The sequence below is a fragment of the Pogoniulus pusillus genome, chromosome 23 (assembly GCF_015220805.1).
Source record: "Pogoniulus pusillus isolate bPogPus1 chromosome 23, bPogPus1.pri, whole genome shotgun sequence".
Taxonomy (NCBI): Eukaryota; Metazoa; Chordata; class Aves; order Piciformes; family Lybiidae; genus Pogoniulus; species Pogoniulus pusillus.
This window is the reverse complement of record NC_087286.1, coordinates 1,002,268-1,024,650: the sequence shown is the minus strand read 5'-3', so window position 1 is coordinate 1,024,650 and position 22,383 is coordinate 1,002,268. Positions and strand designations below refer to the sequence as shown.

At 52.1% G+C, this 22,383-nt stretch overlaps 1 protein-coding gene across 2 annotated transcripts in view; it reads right to left on the bottom strand.

Annotated features, from left to right (window-relative positions):
• MINDY3 (MINDY lysine 48 deubiquitinase 3) overlaps positions 1–22,383 on the bottom strand; it is a 52,721-nt gene that overhangs the window by 26,498 nt on the left and 3,840 nt on the right. For both annotated transcript variants that reach the window (XM_064162300.1, XM_064162301.1), the window contains exons 2-4: positions 11,848–11,927; positions 5,241–5,298; positions 4,552–4,725 (exon numbers count right to left, since the gene is read on the bottom strand). In XM_064162300.1, the coding sequence (XP_064018370.1) occupies positions 4,552–4,725; positions 5,241–5,298; positions 11,848–11,927 (312 nt within the window). The remainder of the gene's footprint in view (positions 1–4,551; positions 4,726–5,240; positions 5,299–11,847; positions 11,928–22,383) is intronic.

Here is a 22,383-nt window from a genome sequence, read left to right as displayed (position 1 = left end):
GTTTTAATCCTCCCTCCACATTTTCCTTTTGCAACCGATTAGTACAAACTCATTCACTGCAATGTTTAAGACTCCACCGCGCAAACCAGTGAGAACAGTTCTGTTTGGGCTGACCAACTGACACTGGAGTGTGGAGCCTGGAAAGCATCTGTCAGATGCTGAGCTGCTGGGCTTGCACCAAACTCCTCAAGCACCTGCACAGCACAGGTATCATTTTGCAAGGCAACAAGAAGGCTCATTTGCCAGAAAAGCAAGCGTGGTTATTGGGATCACTACCAGTGTAGGCAGGCTGTATTCTCCCTTCAAACACCCATTCCTGTGACCAAAATGTTGCTGGGTTCCCCCCACCCTTTTTGTACTTATATATTACAAGATTGTTTTGCAAGGGGTTGCACATCCTGCTTGTAAAGAAATTCTCATTGCTTTCTTCTCAGAATAGCCAAACTGCCTTTCAAATGGGGGCTGTGTCCCAGGTAGCATTAGTGTCCTCCCACATTCAACACAGGCTTTATGCCTCTGCTCCCTTCACAACATTTCCAAACCAAGGAGCTGAAATGACCTTTAAAAAGATATATTCTTTAACCAACAAGAAGTTACACTTGCTCGTTGTGCAGTTATCAAACTGGATTAAAGCACTGAAATGTTAACCCTGCAGCAATCTTTAGTGCCCTCTAGGTCCATTGAGGTTTCACCTTCCTGCTAGTGGGATGACACAAAAACCAGAGGGGTCTGCTTCCTGAGAGAGGCCACTCAGGGCTGAGCATTTAACTCGTGTCTGGGCATCTAGCTCCTGGATTTCATAGAATCATAGAATGGTTTAGGTTGGAAAGGACCTCAAAGGTCATCCAGTCCCAACCCCCTGCCATAGGCAGGGACACCTCCCACTAGAACAGGTCACTCAAGGCCTCATCCAACCTGGCCTTGGACGCCTCCAGGGAGCCTGTGGAGCACAGAAGCACAGAATGTGACCAAAGATGTATCAAAGATCACGTTCTGTGCTCCACAAGCTCCCTGGGTAACCTGTGCCAATGATTTGGCAGCACATAGCTCATTAAAGATCTGCTGCTCAGCTCTTCCCACCAGGGTTCCAGAAAGGACTCTTAATGCCCATGCAGACTGCATTTGGAAAGATCCCTTGGTTTGCCTGGGTGTAGATACAACTGAGAGAATACTTCCACCTTCTACTTCAGCAAGAAGGCAGCAGCAGCTTCGGAGTGTTGAGTCTCTTGAAAACTACAAGCTGCTAATAAGAAGTTACTTAAGAGCAAAACTAGACTTAAGAAAATGTATTTCTAAGATGTCATAAAAAACGAGAGGAGAGGAGAGCAATGAACCTGAGTTGGAAAAATGCTACAGGAGCTCCCCCTGCTCCAAGAAGATGTTTCTGCAAGCAGAAAGTTAGAGGGACTAAAGCTTGTGAAGCAATCTCTGCCCCTGGGAGCTTGCACTAGTGCAGCATGGGCAATGCTCTGTCACTGTCAGACTCCACAAAAGCAGATGCAAAATGCTGCTGCGTTCAGTGTGCTCGAATCCACCTCTTGCTCCCACAGCAGGGGGACAGCCAGTTTCATTCTGTCACTACAGAACAGAGTGAAATGGAAGAGAGCTGCTGCTGGAAACAAAGGGAAAGAAACAGAAAGCCTAAAGAGAAGGGGAGGTATACAGAGGCCCAGCAAGACTGAACACAGGCAGTGTTTAGTGGAGAGGAAAAGAGCAAACAGAGCTTTACAAGGAGCACAACTGGACAGGAGCTCTTTGGGCTGAGAGCCTGGCACACTGTGCCTGATCACAGTTAATGGGGTTACTATGCACTTATTCCCATATTCCAGTTGCAAAGCAGCAGCCTGCCATGTGGAATTGTGCTTGAATCTCTTACATCTCAGTGCCTGTTTCTGTGGTTATTGATTACAGCAACCAAGCAGGGAACAGATCAATTCCTTTGCAGTAGCAAAAACAGAACTCTGCATTATGAACAATACCTTCACAGAATCACAGCATGGGCCGGACTGGAAGAGACCTCCAAAGGGCATCCAGTCCAACCCCCTGCACTCAGCAGGGACATCCTCCACTAGAGCAGCTTGCCCACAGCCCTGCCCAGCCTCACCGGGAGTATCTCCAGCCATGGGGCCTCAACTACCTCCCTGGGCAACCTGTTGCAGGGTTCCAGCAGCCTCCTGCTGCAGAACTTGTTCCTCACAGCCAATCTCCATCTGCTCTGCTCTGCTTTGCAGCCATTGCCCTCGGCCTGTCCCTGCAGCCCTTTGCAAACAGCCTCTCTGCAGCCTGCTTGTAGCCCCCTTCAGGCTGCTATTAGGTTTCCACATCATTGCCTCTAAACTAACCAAGCAAGAAGCTGCTCTGTAGTTGAATAGCTGAGCAGGAAAAAACCCAACAACAAAATGCCTAGCAAATGTCTGGCAGTCTACTGCATATTGTATGCAAGGTAAAACACTGTTTGAAGTGTGGACCTTATACAAGAGGTACATACAGGAATGCAGAACATGAACAACAAAAAGATTGAAGTTGCTGATGACAAAAGCAGATTGTTCATGGTCAATGTATCCTGCTCTTCATAAGCACATTCCATGGTACTAAGGACAGGTCAGGTGGATCTTGTAGATTTGGCCAGAAATACAAAAAATGGAGATATTAAACAGGACTAATTCATTCACTAAGTGCTGGTGTTAAGAGTCAGTGATAAGAATTATTAACTGTGTTTAAAATGACTTTCTGATGAGTATTTTCTACAGCTAAAAGTTCTTCAGGACACATCAGCAAATGAATCACCAGGGCAGTAAAAGCCTATTACTGATTAGGCTCTGAAGCTTCATAATATGAACAAGAGCTTTGCAGGTAACTGGAAAATCCAGAGCAGTCAGAAGTGTGAGGGTTACAGCTGCCTCGCCCCTACCCTGTCAAGGCAGATTTACTGTTAGTTACTAAACATCAAAGCTGCAGATACAACTTCCTGGGCCACATTCAACAAAACCCCCAACTCACTCACTCTGGAGGGAGCTCCTGTGTGGGCACCTTCAGCTTTTTCAGTTCAGTGGCACTGCAGTTATCACAGGCTCACAGAATGTTAGGGGCTGGAAGCCGGAGAGCTTCCAGTCCATCTCCTCTGCCACAGCAGGACCAGAGAATCCAGCACAGGTCACACAGGAACACATCCAGACAGGGCTGGAAAGGCTCCAGAGAAGGAGACTGCACAACCTTTCTGGGCAGCCTGTGCCAGGGCTCTGGCACCCTCACAGTTGAGAAGTTCTTCCTCATGCTGAGCTGCAGCTTCCTGTGCTGCAGTTCCCATCCCTTGCCCCTCGTCCTATGGCAGGGCACAAGTGAGCAGAGGCTGTGCCTGTGCCTTCCTTGCTGACCCTCAGCTCTTGACACATTGCTGAGATCCCCTCTCAGCCTTCTCCTCTGCAGCCTAAGGAGCCCCAGGGCTCAGCCTCTCCTCCTCAGGCAGTGCTGCAGTCCCTTCAGCATCCTTGTAGCCCTCCCTTGGACTGTCCTCAGCAGATCCCTGTCCCTCTTGAACTGGGGAGCCCAGAGCTGGGTGTGTAATTCCAGTTGAGGCCTCGTTAGGGCACAGTTATTATTGTTTGAGCTTTTTAAAGCACATGGAGCACTAGAGAGAAGTGGATGGAGATGATTTGTAACATGAAGAGTTGCAGCACTGCTCACTGCTGGCTGAGCACGTAGAGATCTACTTGTCCAGCTCTTACTTTGCAGTTCTGCCATGCACTGCCAACCAAGACACTGCTTCCATCAGAGCTGGCACCTGTATAAGCACCTTCTCATGTGAAGAGCCTTTCATACTTCGTAAGGGACACACTGGGTACACAAACTAAATGAGAAAGAAGCTTATCTTCTGCCTGTTAGATATCTCCTATGAAGAGATTAAGGTGAACATCTGCAGGAGCTTGTGTGCACAGGCAGACTCCATGCCATGGCTCAGCAGCAGTCTGATGTGACTGCAGCTTGGTGCCACAGATGATTTTCACCAGACCCTTGGGGTCAGTAACTAACAAAGGAATCAAGACATTTGCAAAGAGCAGGTAACCAAACAATGCTCATCTACAACCACGTTCTCTTAGGCTACCAGAATGTGACTGGATTAAGCTGCTTTGCTACAGCACAGAAGCAAAGGGGGAAAAGCTCCTTCTCCAGAACAGGGAATCCAGAAGATGTTAGAACAGACAAAGCTTTGCAGAATCTCCTACAAAAGCTCTTATGAAATTAAGCACCAAGTGAGAAGTTAAAACATTTTTGCAGTGCTAAGCAGCAGATATTTTCCCAAATTAAAGGTATGTCAAGTCCCAATAAATTACAAAATGGAACCAAAAAGCTTATGGCAATTGCTCAAACTCCAGTATGTTAGAAGTGCAGAGACAGCCAGCTCCTTCCTTTGGACAAAAGGGATCCCTGTCTCTAGTACAGGCAGAACTCCTTCTGCTGCTAACGGCAACCCCAAACAAAAAGCAGCAGGCCCCTCACCAACAACCCAGCCTTCAGCAGGTGATGGGCAACTGACCACAGACCCAAACTTACAGTGTGGCTCCTCCTGACGACTGGACTCAGCAGGGCTGTCAGCAATGCTAGCCGTTTCCTCTGCTGTTTTGCCTCTTATCCACGTTGCCAGAGAGTAGGAGTCAGAATTACCAGAGCAGGCCATTTCCAAAATGTCACACAATGTGTGACAGAGAAGGTTCTTCTGCTCCTCTTCTGAAAGACCAGAAACCTGCATCAGTTCAGCTGCTGCTAATCAACGGCGTAGAGAAGCCACCAGCATCTGTTACATACATGAAGGTTGTCTACAGACTGGGGTTTCTTCTCTTCACCCGCTCACAGTGTTACATTACATGCTATCTCCATAAGGGGTTCATTACCTTGACCAATTAATGCTAATTAATGCTGGGGTTTAAATTTTAAAGCTGATTTTTTTTAATTTAGGGCTGAATTTTAGAGCTGTGCTCAGGAAAATGTGTTTGAATGGGATTCGGATTCCCTTCCTCAGGAGAGATCCCACTAAGTACTTGTGAAACACAGAAGGAGCAGGGAGGAGCAGAGCCCGCCCAGACAGAGTACAGAACCATAGAGCTGTCTCACAGAATGGCACAGGAGCACAGCCAAATAAAAGGTAGGAAATACACTCGACTCTTCCCACTGGGACAGGCTTGACCAATAATTACCATGGAAAAAGCAAAGAGAAGAGAAAGATATCAAAGAGGTCTCAGTACCTGGACAGTCTCTCCAAGATGACTTTTCGCTGGTAAAAAGCCTCTTCAAGAGGAATGCCTTTGGGATCCAAGCAGAAGAGAGTATTAGAACACAAGACAACACCAACTGCCACATCTCTTAAGCTCACACCAAAGCAGTGCTGTGTCTTATTAGAAGGGTTTGAAGTTGCTCAAGGCTCAGTAAGAGCCTGAGTCCACACTGCTGTCCCATTTTTCCCATTCAAACTAACCATAGAGGTGGCCTCATACTACAGCCATAGAATCACAGAGCCAACCAGGGTGGAAGAGAGCTCCAAGCTCAGCCAGCCCAACCTAGCACCCAGCCCTGGCCAGTCAACCAGACCATGGCACCAAGTGCCCCAGCCAGGCTTGGCTGCAACACCCCCAGGGATGGTGACTCCACCACCTCCCTGGGCAGCAAAATCACTCTCTCTGACAACAACTTCCTCCTAACACCCAGCCTGAACCTGTCCTGGCACAGCTTGAGGCTGTGTCCCCTTGTCCTGTTGCTGCTTGCCTGGCAGAAGAGCCCAACCCAGCCTGGCTACAGCCTCCCTGCAGGCAGCTGCAGACAGCAATGAGCTCTGCCCTGAGCCTCCTCTGCTGCAGGCTGCACACCCCCAGCTCCCTCAGCCTCTCCTCACAGGGCTCTGCTCCAGGGCCCTCCCCAGCCTTGCTGCCCTTCTCTCAACACCTTCCAGCACCTCAACATCTCTCTTGACTTCAGGAGCCCAGAACTGGACACAGCACTCAAGGGGTGGCCTGAGCAGTGCTGAGCACAGGGGCAGAAGAACCTCCCTTGTCCTGCTGCCCACACTGCTGCTGAGCCAGTCCAGGATGCCATTGGCTCTGCTGCCCACCTGGGCACTGCTGCCTCAGCTTCAGCCTACTCTCCACCAGCATCCTTATGTCCCTCTCTGCCTGGCTGCTCTCAGCCACTCTGTCCCCAGCCTCTAGTGCTGCTTGGGGTTGTTGTGGCCAAAGTGCAGAACCCTGCACTTGGCCTTGTTCAATCTCATCCCATTGGCCTCTGCCCACCCATCCAGCCTGGCCAGGTCCCTCTGCAGGGCTCTCCTACCCTCCAACAGCTCCACAGCTGCTCCTATCTTGGTGTCATCTGCAAACTTACTGATGCTGGACTCAATGCCCTGGTCCAGATCATCAAGGAAGATACTGAACAGAACTGTTAACATGATGGAGCTTGAACCTCGAGTAGGCTTCAAACACACAGAGTCCTTACGCGCAGAAAGCTCTCCAGACTCTCTGGACTGAGGTCATGAAGGCACAAATATTTTGCAGTATACCTCAGAATAGTACAAGACAACTCCCTCTGGAAGTTAAAAAGCCCACATCTTCCAACCACAGCCACTCCTGACTCACAGAGCAGATATAGGGCACTAGAGGTTGAGGGGGAAGTGGGTTTGGAGGCAGAAGCATCACTATCTGGGGGGGGTAACTGAAACAAATCAGTTTCCCCCTCGCATCAGAACGAGTACCCAGAAGAAAAAGAGGAGGGTGATTGTTATTGGTGATTCCCTTCTGAAGGGAACAGAGGGCTCCATATGCCAGCCAGACCCCTCCCACAGGGAGCTCTGCTGCCTCCCCGGGGCCCGGGTCAGGGATGGTACCAGGAGGCTGCCTACTGTAGTGCAGCCCTGACTGTTATCCCTTGTTAGTTATACAGGCAGGGGCTGATGAGGTTGATACCAGAGGGCTAAAAGCTATCAAAAGGGACTTTGAAGCACTGGGAAAAGCAGTTGAGGGAGCAGGGGCACAGGTAGTCTTTTCATCCATACCCTTAGTCACAGGTTGGAATGCAGAGAGGAGCAGGAAATCAGCCCTGATGAACAAGTGGCTCAGGGGCTGGAGCCACCAACAACATTTTGGGTTCTTTGATCTTGGGGAACTTTATATGGCCCCAGGTCTGCAAGCAACAGATGGGGCACAACTGAGTCAGAGGGGAGAAGGACCCTGGCAATGAGCTGGCTGGGCTTGTTGAGAGGGCTTTAAACTAGAGGGGAAGGGGAGGGGGTTAAAGACAACAGCACTGGAGACAAACCAAAGGAGGCTGAGGGTGGGAGGCCAGAGCCAGGTAAAGGCAGCAGCCCAGCTGAAGTGTAGCACACCAAGGCACACAGCATGGGGGACAAACAGGAGCAGCTGGAAGCCCTGGTGCAGGAGGAAAGCTATGATGTTGTCACCATCACAGAGACGTGGTGGGACGAGTCACACAACTGGAGTGCTGTCATCAATGGCTGCAGACTCTTCAGGAGAGACAGGCAAGGGAGCAGGGGTGGAGGAGTGGCTCTGTATATTAGGGATGCTCTGGATGTCATGGAGGCAGAGATTAAGGAGGATCAGGTTGAGTCTCTATGGGTGAGAATTAAGGGGAGGGCCAACAAGGCTGACATCCTGGTTGGAGTCTGTTACAGACCACTCAGGCAGGAAGAAGAAGTTGATTTATTATTCTTTAAGCAGCTGGAGGCTGCCTGAAGATCACCTGCCCTTGTTCTTGTGGGTGACACAAACCCTATGAGGAGAGGCTGAGGGAGCTGGGGGTGTGCAGCCTAGAGAAGAGGAGGCTCAGGGGTGATCTCATTGCTGTCTACAGCTACCTGAAGGGAGGTTGTAGCCAGGTGGGGTTGGTCTCTTCTGCCAGGCAAGCAGCAATAGAACAAGGGGACACAGTCTCAAGTTGTGCCAGGGCAGGTCTAGGCTGGATGTTAGGAGGAAGTTGTTGTCAGAGAGAGTGACTGGCATTGGAATGGGCTGCCCAGGGAGGTGGTGGAGGCACCGTGCCTGGGGGTCTTCAAGAAAAGCCTGGATGAGGCACTTAGTGCCATGGTCTGGTTGATTGGATAGGGCTGGGTGCTAGGTTGGGCTGGCTGAGCTTGGAGGTCTCTTCCAACCTGGCTGATTCTATGACTTTAACCTGCCAGACATCTGCTGGGATTTTAACACTGCAGAGAAGAGGCAGCCTAGAAGGTTCCTAGAGTGTGTGGAGGACAACTTCTTATCCCAGCTGTTACGTGAGCCTAGCAGGGGGGCAGCCCTGCTTGACCTGCTGCTCCCAAATAGAGAGGGGCTGGTGGGGGATGTGGTGGTTGGAGGCTGCCTGGGGTCCAGTGACCATGAAATGATAGAGTGTTCAATACATGGAGAAACCAGGAGGGGATCAACAGAACCTCCACACTGCACTGCCCAAGGGCAGACTGCAGCCTATTTAAGGAAGTAACTCAGAAAGTTCCTTGGGAAAGAGCCCAGGCAGGCAGGAGCTGCTTCAAGAGAGAACTCCTGCAGGCACAGGAGCAGCTGTGCCATTGAGCAGGAAGGTGAGCCGAGGAGGGAGGCAGCCAGGCTGGATGGGCAGGGAGCTGCTGAAGGCATTAAAGATAAAGAAGAGAGTGTATCACCTTTGGAAAAGAGGGGAGGTGTCCCAGAAGAGTTCAAGGATGTTGCTAGGTCTTGTAGAGGAAAAATGAGAGGCAAAAGCTTAGGCTGCCACTGCTGGTAAGGAGAACAAAAAGTGTTTCTGTAAGTATATCAATGGTAAGAGGCAGGGACAAGCTCCAGTCCTTATGAGATTGAGAGGGGAACATAGTGACAAAGGATGAGGAAAAGGCAGAGCTGGGGGTGTGCAGCCTGCAGAAGAGGAGGCTCAGGGCAGAGCTCATTGCTGTCTACAACTACCTGAAAGGAGGTTGTAGCCAGGTGGGGTTGGGCTCTTCTGCCAGGAAGGCAGCAACAGAACAAGGGGACACAGCCTCAAGCTGTGGCAGGGGAGGTCTAGGCTGGATGTTAGGAGGAAGTTGTCAGAGAGAGTGATTGGCATTGGAATGGGCTGCCCAGGGAGGTGGTGGAGTTGCTGTCTCTGAGGTGTTGAAGCCAAGCCTGGCTGGGGCACTTAGTGCCATGGTCTGGTTGCTTGGCCAGGGCTGGGTGCTAGGTTTGGCTGGGTGAGCTTGGAGCTCTCTTCCAGCCTGGTTGGTTCCATGATTGTATGAAGTACCTCTGCACCTCCATGTCCCTTGCTTTCCACCAACACTAATGCTGCAGCTAAAACAACCACACAGATATGCTCCAAGTTAGGAACAAGGGAAAAACAACTTTGAGAAGCAGATTTTCCATCTCTCTATCTCTCTTAGGTGCTACTTCAGGAATTTGCAGCACCTTAAAACCAGCTGCATTCTGCATCAGGTTTCAGATCTCCCCTTACATCTCTCCCTGCTTTCCTGTCGCAGATCTTCTGCACACCTTCTGCAGTGATTCCAGCAGCAGCAGGCACTGCAGCAGCTGTCTGATCCCTTTCTCCTTCCCTAGCTGGCACTGGGGTCACTCTTAAACACGTTTTAACTCCTTCACTTCCAGGAAGCTGAACTACATATAAGGCTGGCAAAGCACTGTCTATAAGAACATTGGCTAGGGCCAACACTTCCCTCAAGAAGCCCACTGGTCTCTGCTCTCCTCACAGATCCAGAAATCAAACACTGGCAATTTTAACAGCAGAGGGCAGAGCTCTGTGCTTGGCTTGGTGACCACAGAGCTGGACAGAGCCAGGTTACAGAGTGCAGTCCAGAATGAAGTATTTGCCTGTGGATTGTTTGCAGTCTAAACAAGTGGTGCTCTGTCCTGGGTTAGCAGGCTTTTGGTGGCACCAGCACTTAGAGTCATAGAATCAGTCAGGGTTGGAAGGGACCACAAGAATCAGCCAGTTCCAACTGCCCTGCCATGGGCAGGGACACCTCACACTAGATCAGGCTGTCCAGAGCCTTATCCAGCCTGGCTTTAAACACCTCCAGGGATGAGGCTTCCACCACCTCCCTGGGCAACCTGTGCCAGTGTCTCACCACCCTCATGGTGAGGAACTTCTTCCTAACATCCAGTAAGCTACTAACTTCCAGCTTTGTTCCACTTAGGGCATCCTGAAGCAGTCTTGACAGAAGTTTGATGACTATCACACTGCACACTCCAGAGGTGCAAGGCAGCCCCTGAGGTTAGCTGCCTAGTTCAGGATCAGATCTATCTCTGCTCAGTGACTTTAATACATCCTGTTGGTGGGCAAGGCTTTGGCTTAGACATAGACATACCTGAAGGCTTTGATCTGTGTGTAAGAGGAGCCCAGAGCAGGGTACCAGAGCAAGTGATCTGGCCCATGTCTGCCTGTCTCTGCAGAGTGCTCCTAGGGAGTGAGAAGCAGTCAGAGCTTAGATAAACTGTCCTAGCAGAATGGATCCAGCCTCCAGGTCACCTGTGTCACACAGCAGTCGGAACTGCCCCACAGACACCACTTCAAAGGCTGTGCATGAGATACAATGTGGTAAGTAACCAAACCACCACAGAGTTGATTGAGCCTAAGTGAAACTCTAAGCACATATTCAGAACAGAACATTTCACCCATATCCTTTGATTACTCTGCTGAGTAGGAGTTGGAAAGTGCAACATTTCTGCTCCTCTTACACAGCAAACCTCCTCAGCTAGAAGAAATGGTCACTACAAGTATTCCCAAGACACCTTGCTAAAGCAGCCACTGGGACACAGGTATTACCCTTCCTAAAGGCAGGGGATAGGAGGCATGAGAAAGGGTTAGGCTCACATTTATATCTGCTCTTTTACTTCTCCCCTTTGACCTGCATTTCCCACTGTAAAGTTCCCTCTGCTTGGATCAACCTTCTGCACCTTCTCAAACAAATCCACTTCTGCAAATGCATGGTTCAGAGTCAGCCCATCTCTGCCTTTTTAGCAAGTCTTTTGTCTCCCCCACTCTCTAAATAAGAAATCAAAATACAACTCACCTGATTTCTTTTAATATTTATTTTAGTTCACACAGATAAGGAAGCAAAAAAACAAATTTGGGGCTTACTAAACAGGCTTGGGGCAGTGTGGCTGGAAAGCTGTCAGCAGAAAGGGACCTGGGGACTTCTAACTGACAAGCAACTGACTATGACCCAGCAGTATGATAGGCAGCCCAGAAAGCCAAAGCCATCCTGCTTGGATCAGAAATGCTGTGCCCAGCAGGAGCAGGGAGGGGACTGTCCGCTTGGACTCTGCTCTGCTGAGGCCACACCTTGAGTGTTGTGTTCAGTTTTGGACACCTCAACACAAGAGAGATGTGGAGGTGATGGAGGCAGTGCAGAGGAGGGCAAGGAAGCTGGGAAGGGCCCGGAGAGTAAATCTGGTGAGGAGAGACTGAGGGAGCTGGGGATGGTTAGTGTGAAACAGAGGAGGCTAAGGGCAGAGCTCATTGCTGTCTGCAGCTACCTGAAGGGACCTTGTGGAGAGGCTGCTGCTGGTCTCTGCTCACAGGTCACTAGTGACAGAACAAGAGGGAATGGCCTCAAGCTGCAGCAGGGCAGGGCTAGACTGGACATTAAGAAAAAGTTTTTCATGGAGAGAGCAGTCAGGGACTGGAATGAGCTGCTCAGGGAGATGGTGGAGTCAGCAGCCCTGGATGTGTTTGCAGGTCGTTTGGATGTGGTACTTGGGGCTGTGGTTTAGGGTGCACTTTGTAGAGCAGGGTTATGGGTTGGATTTGGTGATCCCAGGGGACTTTCCAACAGGAATGTTGCTGTGATCCTGTGAAACCGTTGCTGTAACAAATGCAGCTTACCTGTACAGGGGCAATCACTGCACAAGGGCCACCTTCAAATTGTTCTAATGCAGTGGATTCAGATTCACTAAAGACAAACCCTGTCAAATGAAAAACGATGATGTTTAGTGTAGCAGGCAAACAAGCAGGCTTCTGTGTGCTCCTGCCCTCCCTTAGTCACCTCCACACCTTAGCTATGCTCTCCAGACTCTTTTTATCCCCCACCACTGCAACAGAATGTAACTAAGTGTTCTGAAGGAAAGAAGTGATGAATACAGGGAAAACCAGAGAAATTAATTATTGAATCTCAGCAATGAAGCCCTGACCACAAGCAGCCAACAGGAAGGGTTTGGAATGAAAGGGTTTGCAGCACTAAAACTTTCCTTAGAGCCTTGACTGGACACTTGAAGCGTTGCTTTTGTTGCATTAAGACTTATTTCTATTCTATTCTACCTCTTACTAACAACTCTGTTAGGGTGGTAACATTTTGTCTCAGTGTGAAACAATCTTTGGGTCACCTCTGAACACTTTTGTTCCTATGAAGGGCACAAGACAGCTCCTGTTGAGCCTGACCTATGCTGCGTGACCCAGACAGTCACTTGGAGCCACGGAAGCAAACTCTGCAAGGTGCTCTTGCAGAGAAGGACACTGTCTTTGCTGAGATGCAAGACCACACATCCCCCCATCTTCAGCTCCTGCTTCAGCTCTAGCTTAGAGAGACAACCTGAAGGCTTTGTTCCCACCCTGCCTTTACACTTGGCCTCAAGATTGGGTTGCTCACAGCTTGCACTTCTGGCTGACATAGATGGGGATCCTGCTTCAGTGGGAGGCTGTGGACCAGCTGACCCCCAGAGGCCCAAGCTCTGCCACTCTGTGACTGTGACAGATGCACGCCCCTGGACAATCACCTTGATGAAGTAACACAGAGTAGGTGACACTGTGTGTTGCTTTCTAACTGCTGCCCAGGCTGTGCCGAAGGACTGAAGCTCTAGAGCCACGAACTCAGAAACCATCCAAGTGCAGCCAGCACAAGCAGCAGGTGGGGGCAGAGAGAGAGGGGACACATGCACATGCTCACAGCAGCACTCAGGCCTGTCCCATCTGCCTCCTCCCAGCTCTGCTGTCATTACATGCTGCAGGATCCACAGCATCCCAAACCCAGCTGGAAACTGCAACCAGGGAAATGCACTCCCACATGGCAGCTCCCACACTGCATGGCAGGGAGCTGACTCCTAGCAGCACAGCTGCATTCCCACACTGCATGGCAGGGAGCTGACTCCTAGCAGCACAGCTGCATTCCCACACTGCATGGCAGGGAGCTAACTCCCAGCAGCACAGCTGCATTCCCACACTGCATGGCAGGGAGCCCACTCCTAGCAGCACAGCTGCATTCCCACACTGCATGGCAGGGAGCTCACCCCTAGCAGCACAGCTGCATTCCCACACTGCATGGCAGGGAGCCCACTCCTAGCAGCACAGCTGCATTCCCACACTGCATGGCAGGGAGCTCACTCCTAGCAGCACAGCTGCATTCCCACACTGCATGGCAGGGAGCTCACTCCCAGCAGCACAGTTGCATTCCCACACTGCATGGCAGGGAGCTGACTCCTAGCAGCACAGCTGCATTCCCACACTGCATGGCAGGGAGCTGACCCCTAGCAGCACAGCTGCATTCCCACACTGCAACTTCCACACTGCATGACAGGGAGCTCACCCCAGCAGTACAGATACATTCCCACACTGCAGGCTCCCACACTGCATGGCAGGGAGCCCACTCCTAGCAGCACAGCTGCATTCCCATGCTGCATGGCAGGGAGCTGACCCCACACAGCACATTCCCACACTGTATGGCAGGGAGCTGACCCCACGCAGCACATTCCCATGCTGCATGGCAGGGAGCTGACCCCACGCAGCACAGCTGCATTCCCACACTGCACGGCAGGGAGCTGACCCCACACAGCACAGCTGCATTCCCACACTGCATGGCAGGGAGCTGACCCCACACAGCACAGCTGCATTCCCACACTGCATGGCAGGGAGCTGACCCCACGCAGCACAGCTGCATTCCCACGCTGCATGGCAGGGAGCTGACCCCACACAGCACAGCTGCATTCCCACACTGCATGGCAGGGAGCTGACCCCAGGCAGCACATTCCCACGCTGCACGGCAGGGAGCTGACCCCAGGCAGCACATTCCCACGCTGCATGGCAGGGAGCTGACCCCAGGCAGCACATTCCCATGCTGCATGGCAGGGAGCTGACCCCAGGCAGCACATTCCCACGCTGCACGGCAGGGAGCTGACCCCAGGCAGCACATTCCCACGCTGCATGGCAGGGAGCTGACCCCAGGCAGCACATTCCCATGCTGCATGGCAGGGAGCTGACCCCAGGCAGCACATTCCCACGCTGCATGGCAGGGAGCTGACCCCAGGCAGCACATTCCCACGCTGCATGGCAGGGAGCTGACCCCAGGCAGCACATTCCCACGCTGCACGGCAGGGAGCTGACCCCAGGCAGCACATTCCCACGCTGCATGGCAGGGAGCTGACCCCAGGCAGCACATTCCCATGCTGCATGGCAGGGAGCTGACCCCAGGCAGCACATTCCCACGCTGCATGGCAGGGAGCTGACCCCAGGCAGCACATTCCCACGCTGCATGGCAGGGAGCTGACCCCAGGCAGCACATTCCCATGCTGCATGGCAGGGAGCTGACCCCACGCAGCACATTCCCACGCTGCACGGCAGGGAGCTGACCCCAGGCAGCACATTCCCACGCTGCACGGCAGGGAGCTGCCCCCAGGCAGCACATTCCCACGCTGCAGGCTCACCCAGGCAGCAGAGAGCACTGTGTTTCGCACCCACATTTCATCAAGAGCCGAGAGGTTGTCAGCAGTGTGAAAGGATTATTTTTGTTTCATGGCTCAACGCTCACAGCTCTTACAGTGCCTTAAGAGCAGCTGCCGAAGGCTCCACATTGGTTTTCCAATGGATTGCAGCAGATGTGCCTGACAAAGATGCCTTTGGCACCCCAAGCCCAAGCACACCCCAAACCCACCTACTCAGATCCAGCATCACATCATGCGGCAGCAGAGCTCCACCAACCCCCCCTGAAGCCGAGGTTGCCCTGGTGCCATCTCCCCCCCCACTGGCATAGCTTAGTAGAAACACCAGCAGTCCTTCCACCTGGCTGAATTAGTCTGTGCAGGCACAAGAAAGCACATTCAGGGGTAAGTACTCCTCTACTTTGCAGAGCTACTGCATGCACACTGCAACCAGAGGGCTTGCAGCAAAACAACATACTTGGATGTGGCACCACGAAACCACACTTGAGAAGTCTTGAATTTGTTCCATTTCTTCAGGCTTTTTACAGAAAGCATGAAGTGTCTCAGCTCAGCCCTGCCCTGCTTTTCAAAACAGCTTCCTAAAGGCAAAGAAAACCGAGCATGAACCAAGGGAGTGAATGAAAGCCCAGGGCAGATGATGCCAAACTGATGTGGCACAGATTCACAGAGCTGGTTTGGCTGGAAAAGCTCTTCAAGATCATCAAGTCCAACCACTAATCCAACACTGCTAAGCCACGTCCAAGAGTACCACACCTACACAGCTTTAAATACCTCCAGGGATGATGATTCAAACACTTCCCCAGGCAGCCTGTTCCAGTACTCAACAGCCCTTGCAGGAGATGAAAGTTTTCCTCATCTCCAATGTCAACCTGCCCTGGCAGAACTGGAGTCCATCTCCTCTGCTTCCCTGGCACAGCCCAAGCACAGGCGAAACCCCAAGTGTGATACCTAAAGAAACACTTCATTTCCTTTGACCTCAGTGCTCCTCAATAAACACCCAGGTTCTAAGTGCTCCTCAGCAAAGGCATTCAGGGATTTTGGCCTTACTCACTTTTTTTTGGAGCCTTCTACAAACCTCAAGTCAATTCAGTCAAAACTCTGGAACCACTGGTCTGAAGTCTAACTGGCTTCAAGTCTACCTCAGCCTGCAAGTGCACCTCCTTACCTTGTCTTGCCCTCCACAATCCTCACACCTTGGGCAATCTCAACAACTTCATGATCTTCCCTGACTGGTAGGAATGGCCTGGGCAGCCTTTAAACTACCAACATCTGTAATCCAGAACATTCCACCTAATCCACTAGAAGCCCAAAGGGAGGTTGCAGTGAGGTGAGGGTTGGTCTCCTCTACCCTGGCATAGTGGAGTAGTGCATCCAGCTCTGGGCTCCCCAGTTCAAGAGGGACAGGGATCTGCTGAGGACAGTCCAAGGGAGGGCTACAAGGATGCTGAAGGGACTGCAGCACTGCCTGAGGAGGAGAGGCTGAGCCCTGGGGCTGCTTAGGCTGCAGAGGAGAAGGCTGAGAAGGGATCTCAGCAATGTCTGTCAAGAGCTGAGGGCTGGGGGTCAGCAAGGAAGGCACAGGCACAGCCTCTGCTCACTTGTGCCCTGCCACAGGACAAGGGCCAAGGGATGGGAACTGCAGCACAGGAAGCTGCACCTCAGCATGAGGAAGAACTTCTCAACTGTGAGGGTGCCAGAGCCCTGGCACAGGCTGCCCAGAGAGGTTGTGCAGCCTCCTCTGGAGCCTTTCCAGCCCTGTCTGGATGTGTTCCTGTGTGACCTGTGCTGGATCCTCTGGTCCTGCTGTGGCAGGCGGGGTGGACTCAAAGAAATGGGAAGGGATGGTGGCAGGTCCCTCTCCAGCACGGCAGGAGAGGCAGGTGAGTCCTGTCCCAATCCCCCCAGTCTTCCCAGTTGCCCACACACAACAGGTATGGGCCAGATGAATGAGGATGGAGGTCAATGCCTATGCCCTACCCAGGCCCACCACTTACGACCAGCCTAAACAGGAAAAAGAGAAAGGTGGCAGTAGTGGGGATTCCCTTCCCAGGGGAACTGAGGGCCTGATGTACAGGCCAGATCCACCCCACAGGGAGCTCTGCTGCCTGCCTAGGGCATGGCTTAGGGACATTTCTGACAGACTTCCCAACCTGGCACCACCATCAGTGCTGCTCACTACTGGTTACACAGCCTGGGAGTGATGAGGCAATGGACAGCAGTACAAAAGCAGCTGAAAAGCCTTCAGAGTGTTGAGGAGATTACTTGAGGGCTCAGAAGAACAGGTGGTGTTCTACTCAATCCCTCCAGTGACAGGAGATACCAGAGGAAGGGAAAAATCCCATGGGATTAACACATGGCTTAGAGGTTGGTGCCACCAGCGGAACTGAGCTTTTGACGGCGGGGAAGTTTTCCTGGCACCAAGCCTAGTGGCAACAGATCACAGGATGTTAGGAACTGGAAGGGATGGATCCATCTGTCCCATGCAGGGCACAGAACCCGTGCACAGGACCTGGCTGGGCTCACTGACAAGGCTTTAAAGCAGCTGTAATGGGGGACGGGGATGTGGCTGGCCTTGCCACCAAGAACCCTGGGGGTAGTGGCCCAGCACGTGAGCAGCAGACCAGAGGGTCTAGCTCCCTTCAGGGCTGAAAACTACCCACTCGGCCCCGTCCCTGCAGCGTTCATGCACCAATGCCGCAGCGTGGGCAGCAAGCAGGAGGAGTCAGGCACCCAGCTGCAGTCACAGAGACATGGTGGCACAGCTGCGTGGCTGGAGTGGGGCCATGGGTGGCTGTGTCCTGCTCAGGAAAGACAGGGCAGCAAGGCGAGGTGGCAGAGATGCTCTTTATGTGAGGGAGCAACTGGGACGTGTCGAGTTCTGTCCAGGGATGGGTGAGGCCTGAGCCTGTGGGTGCCAATTAAGGGACAGGCCAGCACGGGTGATACAGCTGTGGGTGTTTATTACAGACTACCTGAGGAGGATCAGGACGCTGAGAGGCCTTCTACAGGCAGCTGACAGCAGCCTTGCAATCCAAGGCCTGGTTCTCATGGGGATTTTAGCTATCCAGGTATTTGCTGAAGGGCAGCCACAGTTCAGGAGCTTCTTCCAGTGCATCGATGCTAACTGCTTGATGCAAATGGTGGAGGAGCCAACTAGGAGGGGAGCAGCTTATCCTTGGCACTGTCCTTAAGCATGCTAAGGACAAGAGGGTCATTAGGAGCAGCCAACATGGCTTTGCCAAGGGGCAGTCGTGTTTGACCAACCTGATAGCCCTTGATGAGGACATCAGCAGGTGGACAGATGAGGGCAGAGCAGTGGCTGTGGTCTCAGTAAAGCATTTGGCACTGCCTGCCACAGCATCCTCCTGGCTAAGCTGAGGCAGTGTGGTCTGGGTGACCAGGGAGTGAGGTGGATGGGGACTGGCTGAAGGGAAGAAGCCAGAGAGTTGTGGCCCATGGGATGGAGTCCAGCTGGAGGCCTGTGCCTAGTGAAGTCCCTCACAGGTCAGTACCAGGACCAGCTCTGTTCAATATATTCACATATGACCTGGACAAGGGCACAGAGGGCACTGCCAGCAGGTTTGCTGATGGCACCAGGCTGGGTGGAGAGGCTGCCACACTAGAAGGCTGTGCTGCCATTCAGGCAGACTTGGACAGGCTGGAGGGTGGGGCAGGGAGAAATTGAATGAAATTCAACAAGGGCAAGGGGAGAGTCTGGCACTTGGGAAAGAGCATCCCCAGAGACCAGTATAGGCTGGGGACTGAGTTGTTGGAAGTGAAAATGATCTGGGGGTCCTGGTGGATGAGAGGTTGAGCATGAGCCATCAATGTGCTCTTATGGCCAGGAGGGGCAATGCCATTCTGGGGTGGATTAGAAGGGCTGTGGTTAGTAGGTCAAGAGAGGTTCTCCTGCCCTGCTGAGGCCACATCTGGAGTACTGTGTCCAGTTCTGGCCCGTCCAGTTCAAGAGGGACACAGAACTGCTTGAGAGAGTCCAGCACAGAGCCACAAAGATGATTAAGGAAGTTGAACATCTTCCTTATGAGGAGAGCCTGAGGGAGCTGGGGCTGTGCTGCTGGCAGAGGAGGAGACTGAGAGGTGACCTCAGCAGTGCTTATAAAGATGTGCACGGCGAGTGCCAGCTCTGCTGGGGGATGCTCAGGGACAGGACAAGGGGCAATGGTGGAAGCTGAGGTGTAGAAGTTCCATAGAAACACGAGGAGGAATTTTTTCACTGTGAGGAACAGGCTGCCCAGGGGGCCTGTGGAGTCTCCCTCTCTGGAGGTACTCAAAACCCTCCTGGATGTGGTCCTGTGTGATCTGGTCTAAGTGATCCTGCTGTGGCAGGGGAGTTGGACTGGATGTGCTTTTGAGGTCCTGTGATCTCCAGAAGACCCTTCCAGCCCCTAACATCCTGTGCTGCTGTGCTTCAGGCTCTGCCCAGCAGAACACTTGGGTATCCCATTACCACCCAAGTACAGGTTTCCAACAGGTCTCAGTGTTTCATCCCTCCTCTAGAGCTGGCTGTGGAAGGACAGACACATCCTGTCTAAGGCTCTGCATACTCAAAGTGCATTTTTGGACTTTTTCTGGCAGGAGAAAAAACAAACAAACAAAAGAAAGGAGCATTTACAACAGGCTTAAAGAGTATGGAAAGGTCAGGAGAGGTTGAGAGGAAGGCTGTTAGCAGGTCACAGATGCAGAAGCCTCAGCCAAAGTGCAGCAGTCTGACAGAGACAGTCTGGCCCCTGCTTTCAGAGGGGTGGCAAAGGGCTCTACAGAGCCAGTCTGGCCTGCTTTCAGAGGGGTGGCAAAGGGCTCTACAGAGCCAGTCTGGCCTGCTTTCAGAGGGGTGGCAAAGGGCTCTACAGAGCCAGTCTGGCCTGCTTTCAGAGGGGTGGCAAAGGGCTCTACAGAGCCAGTCTGGCCTGCTTTCAGAGGGGTGGCAAAGGGCTCTTGCCGCCTTTCCTTCTTGCCCAATTTAGTGGGAGCCACCAGGTAATGTGGATACTTCTCTCAAACCCTTCCAGGACTTCTTGGCTCATTACCCAGAACACATTAGATGGAGTTTTGTTGTAAATGAACTGCAAGGCTCCTTCCAACCCAAACTATTCTATGCATTTTCAGTGTGTGGCATCTTCTACTCTCCTGCCAGTCTGACAGTGTGAAGTTGTTACTCACAGGCAATGACACAGACAGTCCTTCAAAACACTCAATTCCTGCCTCAGCGTGCCCCACAACAGGCTCTGCCTCCTTAAGACTGGACTCATCATCTCAGGAAAAGCACACCTGACAGAAGAACCACATAAATGTTGATCTGTGCATACTGCATAGAGCTTATACCCCGTTCATGCAGCACACAAAGGACCTGGGCAGCCTAAACCAGTGAGTTGTGGTTATTTCGCCTGACCAGAGAGCATCACCACCCCAAGCCTGACACACTACTCCCAGGGAGGAAAGAGGAACAGAGTCCACCAGTACAGAACGGAGCTTGGAAATTCCTCCCTAGAGAAGGCTGCTGGGCAGCTCCTCTCAGCAGCACATCGCTGCTCTGTTCTCAGGGCTGCTGCAGCCCCACACCACAGCATGGCTTGCACTAGCAAGAAAGAGCACTTCCTGCTGCAGAGCTAACTGCGGCTGCCTCCTCAGCACAAGCCCTCGCTCAGAGCCCTCAGCACTACTTTCTTTGAAGACTTCAGCTCTTTCTCCAGGTGATGTGCAAATTCCTGGCAGCAGATCTGGCTTCTAACTTCTTGCTTAGTTTGTGCAGATGCTTTAAAAGCAGCCCACAGACCGTGAAAAGAACTCACCAAGGGTTACTTTGCTGAGTGTCACTGGCAGCAGTAAAGCAGAGGCTTCAAAAGGAACTCTCTCAAAAGATCTGAAGAGGCAACGCTTAGGGCCGATGAGCAACAAGTAGGCAGAGGTGGACCCAATAGGTGCAACCACTTCCTCCAGCTGTCTGCACAGCCTACACTTGTCTATACCCTAGTGAATAACAAAGGAGAAGAGCTTTGCTTGCTGATTGCTTGCCCTGAGCCACATGGAACTCCAAGGGAAAGCAGACAAATGCAAGTGTTCTGTACAGCAGTCACCACAACAACTCAACACCAGTGACTATTTTTCTCCCACTACCCAAATGAATCATAGAATGGTTTGGGTTGTAAGTGACCTCAAAGCTCAGCCAGTTCCACTCCCTGCCATAGGCAGGGACACCTCCCACTAGAACAGGTCACTCAAGGCTTCATCCAATTTGGCCTTGAACACTTCCAGGGAGGGAGCATCCAAAACCTCCCTGGGCAACCTGTGCCAGTGTCTCACCACCCTCACTGCAAACAGCTTCTTCCTAACAGCCAGCTCCAATCTCCCCTCTCACCATTTAAACCCATTCCTCCTCATCCTGTCATTCCCAGACCTTGACAGTAGTTCCTCTCCAGCCCACCCGGAGCCCCCTTCAGATACTGGAAAGCCACTCCAAGGTCTCCTGGAAGCCTTCTCTTCTCCAGGCTGCAGAGCCCAAACTCTCTCAGCCTGTGCTCACAGCAGAGCTGCTGCAGCCCTCTCAGCATCTTGGTGGCCTCCTCTGGACTGGCTCCAACACTTCCATGTCCTGCTTGTGTGGGGGCTGCAGAACTGCACCCAGGACTGCAGGTGGGGTCTGAGGGGAGCACAGCAAGGGGGCAGAATCCCCTCCCCTTACCCTGCTGCCCACACTGCTCTTGCTGCAGCCCAGCACAGGGTTGTGTCTGGGCTGCACTCACACTGCATGCTCCTGTTGAGCTTTTCACCAACCCAGACCCCCAGGTCCTGTTCCTCAGGGCTGCTCTCAGCCATTCCTCACTCAGCCTGGAGTTGTACTTGGGATTGTGCCCACCCAGGTGCAGGATCTTGCACTTGGCCTCGTTGAATGTCATGAGGTTGGCCTGGGCACAGCTCTGCAGCCTGTCCAAGTCCCTCTGGATGGATCTCTGCCCTCTAGCAAGTCGACTGTGCCACACAGCTTGGTGCCATCTGCAGACTTGCTGAGGGTGCACTGATTCCTCTGTCCATGTCACTGACAAAGATGTTAAATATCATCAATCTCAGACTTCTCTAACTGCCATTTCCGTGTAAGACTTTCAAGAGTGACAGGGGTATTCTTTCTGCTCAAAATGTACCTGCCTTTCCTGCTAGCCTTCCTGCCTTGGTCATGGTCTGACAACATCACAGCTCCACTGACTTAAAAACAACACTACAGGATCTAGCTCCTCAGCCAAGGACGCAATAAAAGCCAGTCTGGGGATGTTTAAATGCACTAGGCCAGAAAGTGAGCTCCAGGCATGCAACAAAACCTGAAATCTGGAAAGAACAGGGAAGAAAACCAAAGTTGTAAATCTACTGATCCAGCTCTAAGCCTGGAAGCTGGAAGAGGAAGCAGAGAAAACAAACCTTTTCACAGTGCACATTACACACCCTAACACAAACTCTTGTATTATCAGCTTCACCCTCTGCTTTTGAAGTAAACAGTTGTTTCAAAGAGACTGTCCCATACTTTTCCTTCCAAGGAAAAGTGAGAAAGCAGCTCAGGCACTTCTGAAAGGATGGTGTGCTCACACCTGCCAGACACTCACCGCCGTGCAGACCTGGTGCTGCACGCCTTAGAGCTGCTCTGAAGGGCAGCTGTATAAAGGGAGTTTGGATCCCTAAAGAAAATCACTCCTGACATGGGTGCTTC